The sequence below is a fragment of the Mucor velutinosus genome, assembly GCF_035048745.1.
Source record: "Mucor velutinosus strain NIH1002 chromosome Unknown tig00001564, whole genome shotgun sequence".
NCBI classification, from domain to species: domain Eukaryota; kingdom Fungi; phylum Mucoromycota; class Mucoromycetes; order Mucorales; family Mucoraceae; genus Mucor; species Mucor velutinosus.
In genome coordinates, this window is record NW_027041906.1 from 1,772,533 (window position 1) to 1,788,591 (window position 16,059).

Consider the following 16,059-nt stretch of genomic DNA (forward strand, 5'->3'; position numbering starts at 1 on the left):
GCTTTAGTGAGCAACTGTATTCTTGCAGGTATCAGTTAAATTGGGATTATGTTTCTTGTGAAGTAGGATCTACTTCGCAATTCAGTGAGCTCGTTATTCATTTGATGTTAGTTCCAATGACTACCTCTAATTGATCAGCATCCACAAAACTAGGCACTACAGTCTCTGTTGGTGTTGCCACTTTGGCAATTGATCTCTGACCTTCCTCAAATGTTGCACCCAAATCTCTCAAGGCAGCCATTCTTTCCGCACCAGTTGGCATGGGCGATATAGCACCCAAGGACTCTCCTTCCGGAAGGCTTGTATCATCTTGGTTTTGTATCTTGCTGGATTGACGTCTTTCAAACAAAGACAGCGGTCTGATTGAGCTTGCACCACTATCGCTACTGTGATTGCTAGAGCTCTTTTCGAGGTCCAATTGATGTTGTCTTTGAATATCTCTCAAATCGCCTGATGCTGGTTGTGGATTCATTTTGAAATGTTGAAATTAAGAAAGAAAACAAAATCATTCAGCGTTGGGCAATTTAAAACAAGAGTAGTTTAATTCATGCGCTATACGAAATAACGATCAAATACGTCATGGTAATCATGACGAAAAGGGGGTCTATGGATGATCGCCATCTTCGCCTGTAAATTCTCGAGAATGTGAATTAACTCGACTCAGCTTTGAATAAGCCCATCGTATTTAACGACTCGAGTTTAGATTGGGTACAATCGGCACTGAGCATCAAGCAACGGACATAATTTGCTTGGCGCACAGGAATTACAAGAAGTAGCCTTGTTTCATTTCATTGAGTTTGGAGACCGTAGTTCAATCTGATCAACAGCCCCATCTCTATTGCCAAAAGTTCATTCTGTCAATCAAAGATGCTTCTATTAATAAATGGTCATATTTAGCACAATTTTCTCCTCTGATAGACATTGACACGACTGGCCGACTGCTACTAGACACTATTTGGTTGATTATATTGAACATGAAGCAAAAGGGGAGGGGGGGAATATATACAAGGAATGGTTGACTCTTTTAGCAGATTTTCTACAACAAAAATTTGATTCAACGCTAGCATGATGAAGACTTTCTAAACGTTCAGCTAAATGTGTTGAAGTGATCTTGGTACTGGGTCTGGGCAACTTCAAATCGAATGAGATGTGAATTACAAAATGCCCAGATCAGAGCTGACTCAAACTTACTATTGATAAAAGGAAGGCCCTAACCTAGATTTCGATTAATGAAAATGGTTTTATTTGTTTTTTTTTTCCCAAGGGATTGAACCCATAACAGTGGCTGATTTGAATAGAGCGAGGGGATGGGCCATCGGTAGGCACTAAAGCAGAAATGCATAGTTGGGTGGGGAACAGGCGGTTACACATGATGGATCAAGTTCCGGCTCCATTCTCGGAAGAGCCAACCTAGCGCACAGTCCTAAAACTGAAATATTGTGTACCTGTTGTACCTGGTAACTATTGTGTGAGTTTTTTTTTTTTTTTGTTGTTGTTGTTCTTTAATCATCGACTGCGGACCAAATCGGTATTCTAGCAACCTTTAGCTATTTTCTGTTTATTATGTAAATAGAAGCTTCTGTAAGAAGTAATGTACATTTAGATGATAAGCTTCTGGAAGTGAAATCAGTCTTTTATCATGAAAGGGTTGCAAATGGATCGAGGTTTTGCAACATCCTTTGTATATCTATCTAATTCCCGAGCCTCTTAAACGGCTCTCTCCATCCCTGTTTCTGTTTCGATGTTTGCAAGTACACAAACATGGTATAAACAGTTTCCTGATATGTGCATCCAATTTTTATGTCAAACTATCAATGGAAGTTGTATAACCTTGAAAACTCTGATACAATAAAGAAAATAGACTACAAACAAAGTGCCTGTATTGTCTTATTATGAATGCATACATTTAAGTGTTATTTTACAGAAGATGTACGAGGTAAAGTGTATCATGAAGATGAATCTCGCTATATACGCAATCAGTGTAAAATCGCATCCTTTTTCCAATCAGTCATGACATAGAATATGCGATGTATTTCATTACAGAATGGCTAGATCGTGTTGAAATAACAGAGTGAAACCAGTTATAGATTCTAGAAGTTGAACCACTACAAATATACTTCTGTGTGTCATCAAATAACCCGTTTTTGTTTCCGCTCTGTTTGTTGTTAATATCATTCTTTGTGAATAATAACCATATATCCGTGTGATGTGTGCATTTATAATGCATTTAATAAAGCTGATGCTGTAGAAATAGCATGAAATTCGAACGAAATATGCATACACGAAAGTGGGCCTCTCGACAAAGCTTGAGTGTGAGCCAAGATATCAAGAAACCGGACCCATCGACGGGAAAGTATGTGATACAGCACTTACGCCAATCACTCCAGAACAACACTAATGTATTTTAGTGTATTTGTTTAATCTACAAATTATGATTATGATTGAGCATCGATTTGTTTGTATGCATAACTGCACACAAAGCTAAAACTGCTTAGGAACAGATTCGCTGCACATCCGATACTTTGACTAATACTCTCGCAGTTTTATTACTACAGCGAAGAGACGTACCTGAAAATCGGCATTCATAAGGAATCGCGTTCTTGTTTGTGTCCAACATCAACAAAGACAGTGTCATACAAGCAGATGTCCTAAGATTGCAAATCTTAATATAGTAATGATCCGTTTGTATAGTATTATGTGTACATCATTTGGGTTGCAAAGAAAACAATGAGGTTTATTTTATTAGTATAAGAAAAATTTTTAGATGAATATATATATACATGGCAATTGAAAGATGTGTGGCAGTGAAGCAATGAATATGATTTTTTTTTTCTTTTAGCGTTATGACAGAAAGACTGGGAGAAAGGCAAATGCTTTTGTTTTTGTTTTTTCAGTTTGTATTCTTTTGAATTGGCTCAAGTAGAACTCGAGAACTTATCTGAGATATGGACAAATGGTTCTTTGATGGCCGTATTTTCCACACCACGAACTACAAAAGATGTTTCAGTAACTCGGGAAGGAAGTGAATTGAGCAATGAATGTAACATACCATTGACCACCAGAAGTGTTGATGTCCTTGACGCTTAATGTAAAAGGGCCAGATGCTGATGAAACATCAGTCATTGAGATTTGATTAGTCAAATAAGAAGAGATTTTTGCTATTGAAACCATGCTAAAGAGTTGAGATTGTATTGAAAGATGTTGTGATGAGAAGCAAAAGAAGAGCGAAGCCAGCCGAAATCTGAAAGGCTTTTATATGCACCAAGAAGTTTGACATTTTGCATCAGGCAAGAGGACCTTTTTTTTTTCTCACTCTAGTACTACATTGCAATAAACTTTTTGCACAGATTTGGTGTAAGTTGGCGTACAAATAACAACTTTTATGTAGACCGTCTGCTGATGGTTAAACCTCATAATCAATCAACAACCTCTTTTTTATATAAACAAAGACGCTGTGTATTGCGTTTTATTGCATCAACCAAATAATACAAAGCACCGAAACTAACATTAATTGCGGGGCAGAAGAACACCATCTGTTTCCTCAAAGAGTATTGTTATTTGTACCATCGATGCACAGTTCTACTCCTTACACAACATTGCTCTGTATTCTATGGATTATTGCTTTTCACACAATTATACACTCTGCAGTAGCAGAAGCCGCTGAATTCATAATGTAGGCATATTCCACTGCACGCATTAGCTGCGAAAGATCAACACTGCATTGTATGATAGCCTGACTCTAGAGACGTATACAAAGACAGGGAGTAATCCATACTTTCTATTAACGCTTCCATCAATTATTGTTATATTATTTAGTGCTGAAAATCTGAAATGAATAGCAGGGAATAAAGGGGCTAACTGAAGGCAAATAAGCAACAATCAACAGCCCTATTGTTGCTCTGCCATTCCTTGATTGATTTGTTTTCACACTGCAGGCTGTGTAGGTAAATGTTCAGTTAAAGAAGCGCTTGGAGAATTAGGCCATCAGTAGAGATTTAGACCAGCCATAGTTCATGCTTCGGATACACAGGCATCTATATAAAAACAGCAGGATATCCGGCCAACGTTAATGTGTTTACTTGGCTAAACGTGTCCCAGACGCTTAATAAACCAATTGCAGAATTTATCCCAAGAAAAAATTGTCATTCGAGATCAAGAGCATGTTGCATTGATTACTAAATAATTTTATGCTTCTTGCTTTTAGTAAATTGACAAACAATATGCTCTCAAGGCAACACGGAAGGACAATAATCTCGCACGCTCATCTATTTTTTTTTTTTTTTTTTTTTTTTTTTTGCCTTTTGCCCGTTTTGTTTGAATAGTAATGTCTTGTTATACTGGATCCAGACTAGTCTGCTGGTACTACTTGCGAGTATAAGCAATGTATTTTATGCGGTATTTTTACGCTTATCCAAAAGCTTATTATATGTACGCGCTGTAGTCTTCATCATTATGAGCTATTGACGCCTCAAGGCAAAATCAGACTAAGTTTGACGATGAAATCAACAATCAACTATGTCTTGACAACTTTGAGTACTTTGGCATGACATCAATGCACTGCTACATGAGATGATTGATAGAACAATACTTTGTCATATGTATCATACGTAGATGCAGCCCCTAGTCGATGTCCGAGTTTCATATCAGAGTGTTCCTTTAAATTGTATACAAAGCAAATGTTGCAAGATGAAACAAGGAACTGGCTGTATGTGTATGCAAACACAAACACAAATTGAAAGTTCTGTGTTAATAATTCATGCAAACCCCATTTTTATGGCAATTCTTTTTAGACATCCAAATCAAGTTACCATGGCATCGAAGGGGGAACAGGCGAGATAAATCAAAAAGGACAAGCATGGTGACCATATTAAAGTTTGAAGACTAATTGTTCCTAACCAGAAAGGTTGCGCTGTATATGATTTGTCAACACTGTTTGTATCAACAACGTCTCAAAATCCCGGTGGCACGACCATCAAGAAATTTCCTAATCCATGAACTTGCCTAATATCATCAAACATAAAGGAACAAAAACAAATCTTTGTTTTTTTGCTTCAGAAAAACGAATGTGATGCAATATGTTCTCAGGAAATTTTCTAATTTAACGGTTACCTCCTTGCTTCATCTTTCTTTTTCTATTTTAGTAATTGCTTGTATCTTGACTCTACCTTGATAAAGCGATTCTAGATCACTGATGTCTATAGCTTGTATGCTACAAATATATTCTACTCACATTTGCTAGAGTTTTGCCTTTAAGCTCTCCACCATCTTGTGAAATCACTCCTAAGCAACCTATTCCTAAGGATTTGGCTTTTCTAAGATGATATCTATTCGTTTTAACGAACACGACTCATAGACAGGCAGACAGCATACATGCATTGCCTCTTGATAATAAAAAGTATGCAAAACACAACATAGAAGTAGATGCATTTGAGCCGCGTTTTCTTGTGTTAGAGCCCGTTTTAGATCGCCAGAATGGCACCAAACTATTGCTCTCACCTAACAGTTACTTTCTGACACCTTTGCTCAACTTTTTGGGGACCAAAAAAACATGGCCAAAAAGCATGAGGTACCCCTCATGGTTTTCATCAAAAATCAAACGATCGCGTTTTTGACCTTGAAAATGGAGACTTTTGCTATGGTATATCTTGAATCAAAATGTTTCTATCGATCCAAAGCAACCACTGAAATCATCTTTGTGGGACTTTGATATGTAAAATATCGACATTTTGGCCAGAAACCTCTTTTCGTATTTTCATAAATCATTTGATAAGTTTATTCAAATCATCTATTTTACTTAGTACCATTGGATGCGCCTTGAAAAATACTCCAAGAAAGCTTAAGAAAATACAGGATGATCATTATATTCTACTTAGTTGAATCTGCAAAAATAGCTCAATCAAGTCCAAAATTATCAAGATTTGTCCAATCTTGGACAAACTATGATTCTGGGCTTGAATTAATTTTGGCTTGTGGGGCCAGCTGGCAAACTCAATGCCCTTTTCATACTGCAATACAGTAGTAAATGCTCTTGAAGCGTATGAAAAGTAGATGGCAGGCCATAAAGCTATTGTTTATAATAATATCTTATTGCATTCTCTATCGTTCATAATAACATCGTCTTGCATTCTATATTTAATAACGTTAGTCTGGACATTGACGATTCATGGGCTGTGTAAGATGTCTGCAGTAAGTAGTGAAATCTCTAAGGCTCCAAGACGTCGTTCAAAGAGAACGTTGACAGCATTGAGCAGAGGAAAGAGGGTAGAACTAACGGTGGTTTTTGTTGATTGATTGTAAAATCATTATTCTCATATGAGCCAGGCCAGGCAGATGCCTTGAAACTCAGGTTCCATATTAGAGTTGTAAAGTGTCTAAGGACTGAACATTTCTCTCGACCCAAAGCAGCCCCTGAAACTTCATTTATGATATCTTGTTATGCAAAATCTCGGCATTCTGGCCAAAACAGCTATTTCATATTTTTTAAATTGCTCAATAAGCTTATGAAAAACATCTATTATAATTAGCACTATTGGATGCGCCCTGAAAAGTACTCCTAGAATGTATTAGGAAGCATGGACTAATTATCGTGATTTACATAGTCGAATCTGACAAAACAGATTGAACAAGTTAAAAATTGCTCAAAATAAACGAATCGGAACAGATTGTGAAGAGCGAAAATTTAATTTGTTTTGGCTGGTGGCAGCAGCAGCATAGCAATGCTGCTCAAGCTCATGAAAAGGGAATTGCAGACCAGAAAATTCATTGTTTAGCCTAGCTATCTTTTGTTGCTTTTGTTATGCCTTTTTTTTTGCATCTGTGAAGCTGAATCAATATGGGTAGCTCAGTAAGTGTGAAGTCTAATTCAGAATACAAAATTACCACCCTACTCAAAATGGCAAATATTGGCCGTACAGTAGTCCTCTTTTATTGTTATACAATAACATGCTTTCGCACACGATTATACTTTTTTTATAACGAATAGATCCTTCATGCAACTCATCAATGCTGCTCTTAAATGAAGCTGCAGTATATATGACACATGTCAAACGTTGCAGACAACCAAAGCATCTGTGTGAATAAAATACAAAGGGTATACAATTTTATTTGATGATATGAATTACATGTTTTATAAATGTCTATTTAAGGTCGATCACAATAATGACAAACATGGCTATCAAGACAGCCAAGATACAGGTAGAGCCAAAAATGACGGCACCTCTGCTTGCTGGGAATTGCCCTTTAGTCATTGCAATTTGTGTGTGAAAGTAGCGAGCATTTGCAAAGTACAAAAAGACAATGCTGAATATCACAAATGCCGCACCCAAAGACTTGCCTGCCTTTGCATGAGTTACTTGATTATTCTCTCCTGGAGGGGTAAGATGGTACAGTTGTGTAATAGCTAATTTATAGAATATGAGTTGGACTGGCCAATGTTGTATGCATTGTTGATCCTTCTTACCAACACCCACTGTGATCAGAGATAGCGATGTTCTCAACCAAGCCAGAAATGTTCGTTCATTAGCTGAAATCATATAGATAAGAGTAAGCGAGTTGCATGGTAATCAGATATAGGGGTGAAAATCATTTTAATTACCTAGATGATCTCTAGCAGTTGCAGCTTTATTCTCCAACATGAAAGAGGTAGAAAACTTTGCATAAATATTGCCCAACAGCTGATACGGGCTCTTTGCCGATCTCTCTTTTTTCTGCTCTTCCTGCTTTTTGAATTGTTGCCTCATTGATTCTTTCTCTTCTCGAGTCTTTGTCTTGACAAGGAAGGGCGGATCGAGCTGAGCCAGGATTTCTTCAGAATGTGCTTGCTGCAATTGCGATCGATGCCTGCTCATAGGAGAGGCATCTTCATGTGATGAAATGACTGTATCTCTTGTCGAGGCTGTATCGGAATCTTTTGTTGTGATTTTCATGATGTATAATCTTTATAGAAAAGAACAAGAGGAGAGAAAAAGCAAGGGAAAATGGTATTTATATATCCTCTTTTTAGTAGAATTCTTCAAGCTGATGGGGGTACATGGGGGCCGACATTCGGGCCAACGGTGATGAAGAATCGATTTGAGTTTGTAGTGTAGAAACAAGTGTACGAATCCTGACGTCAGCAGTGGTTTTCATTGGTAATAGAAAAATACATGCTTTATTGAATGTTGAATGCAAAATGTGCAAGCAAAAAGCGAAAGAGAAGTAGAAAGAGAAGTTTGCATGAAAGACGATTTATAACCCCTCAGAGGAAGTTCGAGGGGGGGGGGGAAACAATCATACTGTCGATTTGCTTCATCACACCATCTTCAAAGTATCTCATTCGCTCAGTACGAAATTCGAAATTTAGACACCTGCCAGCTCTCGCTCCAGAACTTCCATCTCCTCCTTGGCTGCCTTGTACAACTCCTTGACTTCCTCGTTTCTCTTTTCTGCTTCCTCCAATTCTACCTCGAGCTTAGATGTCTTCTTCTCTAGCTCCTCTACCCTGAGATCTGCCTCTTGGAAGCTGAACTCGTCGTTAGTTTGCATTGCACAATCCATATCCATGGCAAACTTACTTGGTGGAGGCAGTCTTGAGCTCCATCTCGGTCTTTTCCAGCTGATCCTCCATGGTTTTGACTTTTTGCTGCAAAGAATGAAGCTCGTGGTCTTTTTGAATATGATCAGACTCCAGTTGTTTCACTGCAAGCTTGTATTCATCAGCCTTGGCATTGGCTTGATCAATCTCGGCACGAAGAGCAGCCAATTTCTGTAATTTAGACATGAGACATTGGATGCCTAGATCTGATTCTAGATGAACATTGCTTACCTCTTTGAGCTTTTCCATTTGATCCAAATCAAAAAATAAAAGATAAAAAATAAAAAACCAAACAGAATGAAAAAGAAGGGAAATGTTAAAATGAAAGCTTCTGTTTTATAGCTTGTTTGCACAAATAAAGCCCCCCCCCATCTTCTTGATGCTGTTCTTTACATGTCTGCCCCTCCTTCTCATCGTCCCTTATCAAGCCTCATCTTTTGACATCCTTTTGCTCTTTCTGTGTTTGTATAGTTTATTATTACATGTTTATGTATATACTTATCATGAAGTGATTCATTCTTCTATTCACTGAAAAATTGAATGCAATTTATACAACGTTATCAACACCCGTGCCGCCGAGAATCCTATCAAATAAAGAGCAATGCTTAGATTCTCCTATTCAGCCCCATCCCTTTACAGCAACTTACTTTGAACTGGCAAATGCTTGGCCTGTAACAGCAGCAATTCCTATCATGTTTCATGCGTCATTTTAGTTAAAAATAATTCTCTCCAGGTGTGTAACCTTGTAATGCTTACCATAACAAATAGCAGCGAGCAAGAGTGAAACACCACAGGCGATGAGAGGTCCGACATTGATCAAATTTGAGAGGAACATGACTACAGCAAATCTAGAAATGCGTGAATGTGATTAATGCCAAGATCAAAAACATCAGGTGTTATTACAGATAATGTATATACTTACACCAAGTATAAAATAGCGCGGAAGTAGCAATTTTCAAAGTAGGCAATGAAGCCATCACTAGAGTGAAATGTTAAATATTATGCAAACCGACGGATGGTGTTTTTTTTTTTTTTTTTTTTTCCTTACAATTTAGGGCTTGTTGGGCAAAACTAGACGAGATAAACACATCAATACGAGCGGTTGCATACAAAAGATACTCTCGAAATTACCTTCATACATAATGGAATTTCTACCACGACGAGAATGAAAGCGATAACCCTGTCAAACCATGTTTAGTATGTCGTGTTTTCCAATGCGCACTGTGTTACTATTACCATCCAACAATACTGAAAACAACATGGCTAAGGAAGCCAACAATACCCAGCGCAATCAACACTGATGCTTACATGTCAGTGCATCATTCCACCCCGAGAAAAATGCATACTTACAGATAATAGAGATGATGCCAAGCCTAATCAAAATGAAGATATCAGTGAGAGGATGGCACGGACATGTACTTGTATAGACTTACCATTGGCCATAGAGCGAGAAATTTTTTGATTTAACTTCGTCAAATACACCCATTGTTCTTTAATATTAAAAAAGTAGAAAAAGAGGATAAAAGGATAGCACAGAAATGATGTAAATTTTTGCCGTTTAAATAAGCCGAGTGCTCAGTCAAGATGTCGCACCATTTTCAGCTTTCTCGGTAGTCAAATTACTAGCCCGTTGTTTCTTTAGTGGAAACTGCCCGCGCTTTTAAAGATAGAGATGTTCTGTCAGGAAACATCTCGAGTTTCAATTCGAATCTCCAGGTATTTCGCCCAGACATCCTGTCTGTGGCAAGCTGAAATGATTGCTATAGGAAACAAGATACTTACATGACATCATCACGTGACGGAGCACTATCCTTACGCTTTTGCAGCGGAAATACTATCAAAGTTTTGGGGAGCACACGGCTTCTGGTATTTTCAATTGGAGATTTGGGTATAAAGAATCTCTCTTTTTCGCTTTTCCTTCAAACCCCTTCTTCAAGTCAGGTGAAATAAGCAAGCTAAAAAGTCACAAAGTCACGAGTATCTCAAGGTATAATGCAATCCACCATCTAGGCACAAGCATCTAACATTTAGTAGAGCATGTCGCATCAAGAAAACCCCACTGTAAGTTACATTCTACATGCAAATGTATCGAGTCAATGTTGATTTGTCATGGGTAGACTGTTGAGAAACAGATTGAAGAGACCCAAGGCATCGATGCTCCACAACTCAACGATGGCACACCTACACCCACACCCACAGCAACCACAAATTACAGCTCTGTAGATAATGAGATTTGGTAACAAATGGCCCGTGATTCCGTATCGCACAAACACTGACACATTACTTGCAGGGCTAGTATCACTCCTCAACAAGATGCTTCCTTACGCGCTCTCCATCAATCAATGCAATCTAATAGTAATACTACGGACAATACCAACAACAATGCTTTGCCTGCTTCAAACACAACGACAGCAGCCGCAGCAGCTGCATCTAGTAAGAAACCAGAAGACAGTGATGATAAGCCTGCTGTAGGCTCTGAGGAGTGGCACAGACTTCGCCGTGAAAATCACAAGCAAGTGGAGCGCAGAAGACGTGAGACGATCAACGATGGCATTACCGAACTCTCTCGCATTGTGCCAGGATGTGAAAAGAACAAAGGATCCATTCTTCAGAGAGCAGCAATCTACATCCGTCAGCTGAAAGAGGCAGAGGCAGCAACGGTCGAGAAATGGACGCTTGAGAAGCTATTGACAGATCAAGCGATCAGCGAATTAAACAGACAAGTGGAGGCATTAAAGAACGAGAATGATCGAATCTTGTTACAAAACGAATATCTGAAAAGAGAGCTCGAGAACGCCACCGGAAACCAGCATCTACACCAGCCATCTAATAACGAATCTACAGTGGCAAGTAAAAAGCAGAAACTAAACCACCAAGACTAAAGATTACCCTTTTCGAGTCTAGCATGCCCGCCCGCTCTTGAAAACTATTTCCCTTTATTGATTTGCGTTATTTTCCTTTTTCTTTTTTCCTTTACTCTCCATCACTTTATCTCAATCCATCAAATTACTCTCCCATCACAACCCCCCCCATACACATGAATATAATTTCATACTTTACACAAAATAAAGAATTATGGAAGAAGATTATCAAATGTACCATCGCTTATGAGATCGGATCTATCATCATTCTGATCCCTCAAGTCAACGAAAATGTTGGAGTGGTGCCCTTCTTGGTGACGCTGGGGACGTTGTTCTACAATGCAAGCGGTACTGCCGGCAACCAGATGGTGGAGATGGCCCTCAATGTAGCCATGATGGTGCCTGCCTGTATATGGTGCGCTATTGTCTCTTATCTCTGCACGCTCTATAATCAGCATATCGAATCAGCGAATCTGTATCCATTTGGGGCGGGCATCATTGCTGCGATTGCCTTTTTTATGTGCATCTTTGTTACCGCTTACTACAGACTGAAATACCCACGATTATTTATCCCTGCTCTGCAAGGATTTGTTATTCCAATCTTTGGTTTGACAAGCGGCATCTACAACAAGCAGTTCAATGTTATGGCCATTGTGGGTATTTTTTACCCTTCTCTGATAGGTGGTGCTATCGCTCTGTTGACCAACTTGTTGATCTGGCCAGAAACTGCTGCCAAAGTGTCAGAGTAAGGTTTGCAGCTTGAATCAAAGCCCCCAAAACTAACGATACCGTGCTACTAGAAATGCTTTCGGAAGTGCCCTGACTTCGATACAGAATGTTTTGGAATTTATAGAATCTGACATATTCCAGGAGAGCAATCTCGCATTTACGGATTTATCGGCATCCAAAAAGCTACGTCAAAACATCCAGACACTGGATTCAGACATATCCAAAATGCAATCCTCAAGAACAGAAGCCAAGTACGAAATTGTTGTCTCGCACTATTGCCCAATATGGTACAAGCAGTTTGCCAAAACGATGAGCGGTTTATCTCGAAATCTGTATGGGTTTTCTATGGCTGTCGGTCGAGAGGGTGAGATCATGTTGCATCAAAAGATTCAAGCTCAATTGAATCTACATCGTCATAATCACCGTGATGAGTTTGCTGAGCAACAACATCAACAATCACTGCGATTAAGAAAACAGCAATTTGAGCATGGCGATACTATGATGAGCCAAGGATCTGGCTACATAGCCATGGGCACCGATAAACTTGACGGTGGTGGTACCGTTTCCCGCATTGAGTACAAGCTGATATCTCATCTGCATTCGTCTATTCAACCCGAGATCAAGCAATTTATCGCCATTTGCATCTCCTTTATGAAATCAATCAGACACAAACTAGCAGAAAACAGCGCAATTCCAACGCACCAGCGTCCTGCAGGAAATGAAGAAGTGTGTCATATCAAAGACTTGGCCAGAGCAATGCAATCGCTACAAGACGCCAAGATCATCTTACAAAAGCAAAATGAGGATCGTCGAGCTCAACCAACGGAAGACCACTATCTTATCTACACACTTTTATTCTCGCTGACCCAATTTGGCAACAAGATGATTGAGTTGGAGGGACAGGCAAATCAGTTGATTGAAAAGAGGGCTGGTGGCAAGTACCCTCGCGTCTTCTTTCCTAGAATGAATTTCAAGAAATGGCTCGGCAAGGCGAACGAAAATGCGCATAACCAACGTGCTGCGACTGAACAGGTGCTGTTTGATCAACAGGATCTGTTGCAAAGAGAGGAAACTAGAAGATCAATCAGAAATGAAAGAGTGGATGATGTTGATATGATAGAGGCAAGCAGCGGAAACATCAGAATGAAGGCAACCGCAGCGGTCACCAACAACAAGAGCAGCAGCAGCAGTAGCAGTAGCAGCAGCAACATAGGCAGCGAGATTATTCATGAGCCTACTGTATCACACAAACCCCATGGCGCCATTGAAAAACGAATGTCAATGGAGAGCGATTGGATAGACGACGATCAGTCCCCAATACCACTGCAACATGCACCAGGCACTCATGTTTGGAACAAATGGTTCCATCACATCAGTGAATGGCTCAAGAAGGATCCTACGAGATATGCTATCAAATTTACAGTGACTATGGAGCTGTTAGCATTGATGGCGTGGTTACCAATCAATGGCGTGAACGAGTTGTACGTGGTATGTATCACAAAAGCTTTGGATGATAACCTTATTCCTGACATAAAGTTTACCCTTAGGATAATCACGGACAATGGGCTCTTTTATCAGCCATGGTTGTATTCAATTTCACAGTCGGATCCACTGCATTGCAAAGCTTTTTCCGAGTCCTGGCAACCATCATAGGCTCTGTGTGTGGCTATCTCTGCTTACTAGCAGCCAATGGAAACCACAATCCTTATGTGCTTTCTGTTATGACATTGATCTTCCAGGTTCCCATGTGGTACTCGCTGTTGGGAGGCAAATACCCTAGAATTGGATTCATCTCTCTACTCACCATGGCAGTTATCGTCTCGACTGGTTACACTGATAGATACAGAGAGGGCATATTTGACCCCGTCTGGAAGCGTGCTTTGACTGCCATCTTTGCTATCCTTGTTGTCATCATTGTAGATAACTTGCTGTGGCCAGTGTGGGCTCGCAAAATGGTGCGTAAGCACGTGTCTGATTTGCTGATAGCTACAGGCATTCAGTATTCCAAAGTGGCCTCGTTGGTGTGTCAACCCAATACGAACAGTTATCGTTACAAGTATACTCTGAAAGATGCGCAGTGCAACACCAAGATACTTCGTCGACAGCATCAACTCTGTATCCAAATGTTGGGCCTGGCAGAATTGGAACCTCGAATCACAAAAGGCGCTTTCCCCATCGATATCTATCGCCAGATTTTAGATCATGAACTCAACATATTATACTGGATCGAGCATTTACTTAAAGTGCAAAAATTCATCACTAAACGAGTGCGACAGCTTATCATGAACCCCCTGAATTCATACAGAAAAGAATTGGCGGCTGCTGTGCATCTGTACTTGTTTACTCTGGCGGGTTCTCTGCGCACTAAATCCTCGTTACCCGCTTCCTTACCTTCCGCAGAACTAGCTAGGCAGATGTTGCAACAACGTCAAGCAGAGCTGTGGCACGATGATTTCGATAAACTGAACGATATGACGTCTGAAGAGGAGAAAAGTGTTGTTTTGGATGAGGATCAAGCAAAATCTAAGCAAATTAGGAGTGTAGAAAATCATATCTACTGGCAGACATATGCTGCAGGCAATGTCGAATTGATCATCGAACAAGAAGCTATGGGCGAACTGGTTGTCAAGCTAATGGGACAGCATGTATTTAGAGCCGCTACCAAGGACTGGATTGTCTAGACTACTCTGAGTACTCTGCAGTTGATACACATAGAAACATATACCACTTTACATTTAATACACCTACTAGAAGCTTTTTCAACCTAGCTGTAATGCTTTTGACATTTGAGCCAAGAACAACAGTGTGTTGAACAAGCTATGCATGGCCTACCTCTTGATACTGGAATGCTCTAGTTGTGAGACAGTCGACATGGCATTCTTCAGCGAGGAAAACATGTATACCTTAAACTGGAAGGCTTAATGGCATAGAACAAAGCAAGCGATATGTATCTAGTCTTAAAGACATGACTCACCAAAATGTCAGGCTCCTATCGATAACTAGAAAATGGCGCCAAACAATTCTACTCGAGTAGTAATAACTTCCTGACACCTTTGCTCAACTTTTTGGGTCAAAAAAAAATATGGCCAAAAATCGACCAAAAACCATGAGGGGTACCTCATGGTTTTCATCGAAAATCAAACGATCGCGTTTTTGAAACCAAAAATAAAGACTTTTACTATGGTAAATATTAATTCAAAATGTTTCTCTCGACCCAAAGCAACCTCTGAAACCACGTTTATGAAGCTTTCATATGCAAAATTTTGACCTTTTGGCCAAAAACCTTATTTCATATTTTCTGGAATTGCTCAAAAAGTTCAATCAAAACATTCATTTTGCTTGGTACCATTGAAAATGCCTTGGAAAGTACTCCAAGAATGTATTAGGAAGCACCGGATGATAACCACAGTTCATATAGTCGACTATCATAAAACAAATTAAAGAAGTCGAAAGAAGACGAAAATTTTTTTTTTTGTAAGGAAGAGGTTATCTCTTCTGTTTTTATTTAAAGTCCTTAACAAATGCCTTTCTAATAATGACAATGATGATAACAATGATGGTTGCGATATTGATCAAATGGGGATCATGAAGTTGAAATTACAATTGCTTAGCCCGAGTAATTTCTTTTTCTTGGAAATTTTTCCTTATAAAGGTGTCTTTTGCAATGACAATATCTCAAAAAAGTCGCTTTAGATCTTACGCAAATCTTGTATTTACTTATGACCAGCTTTATGCTGCCACCTCATGAGCGACATCAGTGAATGAATAACTCACTCTCCTAACTCTGACATAACCTTTTTTTCTTTTTTTTTTACTAATAGTTGATCGTTTAAAGTCTACTTGATATACCAAAAATTTGCCATTTCTGATTTAAAATGTCTTCGACGGGAGCCCGCA

The 16,059-nt window shown here is 39.3% G+C and overlaps 6 protein-coding genes across 6 annotated transcripts; 2 read left to right on the forward strand and 4 right to left on the reverse strand.

Moving 5' to 3' along the window:
- Window positions 1-3: 3 nt before the first annotated feature.
- ATC70_010858 (uncharacterized protein) lies at window positions 4-472 on the reverse strand (the record flags this gene model as incomplete). Its single annotated transcript, XM_064830064.1, has 2 exons — window positions 4-69; window positions 125-472. 2 exons carry the CDS (start codon window positions 470-472, stop codon window positions 4-6), a joined length of 414 nt encoding a protein of 137 aa, XP_064682566.1.
- A 6,664-nt stretch (window positions 473-7,136) lies between these two features.
- cyp6_1 (Peptidyl-prolyl cis-trans isomerase-like 4) lies at window positions 7,137-7,925 on the reverse strand (the record flags this gene model as incomplete). Its single annotated transcript, XM_064830065.1, has 3 exons — window positions 7,137-7,399; window positions 7,460-7,522; window positions 7,595-7,925. The coding sequence occupies 3 exons, from the start codon at window positions 7,923-7,925 to the stop codon at window positions 7,137-7,139; spliced, it is 657 nt and encodes a 218-aa protein (XP_064682567.1).
- Window positions 7,926-8,337: 412 nt separating this feature from the next.
- On the reverse strand, window positions 8,338-8,821 carry cyp6_2 (Peptidyl-prolyl cis-trans isomerase-like 4; the record flags this gene model as incomplete). Its single annotated transcript, XM_064830066.1, has 3 exons — window positions 8,338-8,500; window positions 8,553-8,743; window positions 8,804-8,821. 3 exons carry the CDS (start codon window positions 8,819-8,821, stop codon window positions 8,338-8,340), a joined length of 372 nt encoding a protein of 123 aa, XP_064682568.1.
- A 298-nt stretch (window positions 8,822-9,119) lies between these two features.
- On the reverse strand, window positions 9,120-10,058 carry SNQ2_8 (ATP-binding cassette transporter snq2; the record flags this gene model as incomplete). Its single annotated transcript, XM_064830067.1, has 9 exons — window positions 9,120-9,156; window positions 9,220-9,259; window positions 9,329-9,420; window positions 9,495-9,551; window positions 9,621-9,643; window positions 9,704-9,752; window positions 9,809-9,869; window positions 9,923-9,945; window positions 10,006-10,058. 9 exons carry the CDS (start codon window positions 10,056-10,058, stop codon window positions 9,120-9,122), a joined length of 435 nt encoding a protein of 144 aa, XP_064682569.1.
- A 551-nt stretch (window positions 10,059-10,609) lies between these two features.
- Window positions 10,610-11,454, forward strand: ATC70_010862 (uncharacterized protein; the record flags this gene model as incomplete). The annotated part of the gene is made up of 3 exons (XM_064830068.1): window positions 10,610-10,633; window positions 10,690-10,808; window positions 10,863-11,454. 3 exons carry the CDS (start codon window positions 10,610-10,612, stop codon window positions 11,452-11,454), a joined length of 735 nt encoding a protein of 244 aa, XP_064682570.1.
- Window positions 11,455-11,609: 155 nt separating this feature from the next.
- Window positions 11,610-14,843, forward strand: ATC70_010863 (uncharacterized protein; the record flags this gene model as incomplete). Its single annotated transcript, XM_064830069.1, has 3 exons — window positions 11,610-12,178; window positions 12,234-13,650; window positions 13,710-14,843. The coding sequence occupies 3 exons, from the start codon at window positions 11,610-11,612 to the stop codon at window positions 14,841-14,843; spliced, it is 3,120 nt and encodes a 1,039-aa protein (XP_064682571.1).
- Window positions 14,844-16,059: the final 1,216 nt, after the last annotated feature.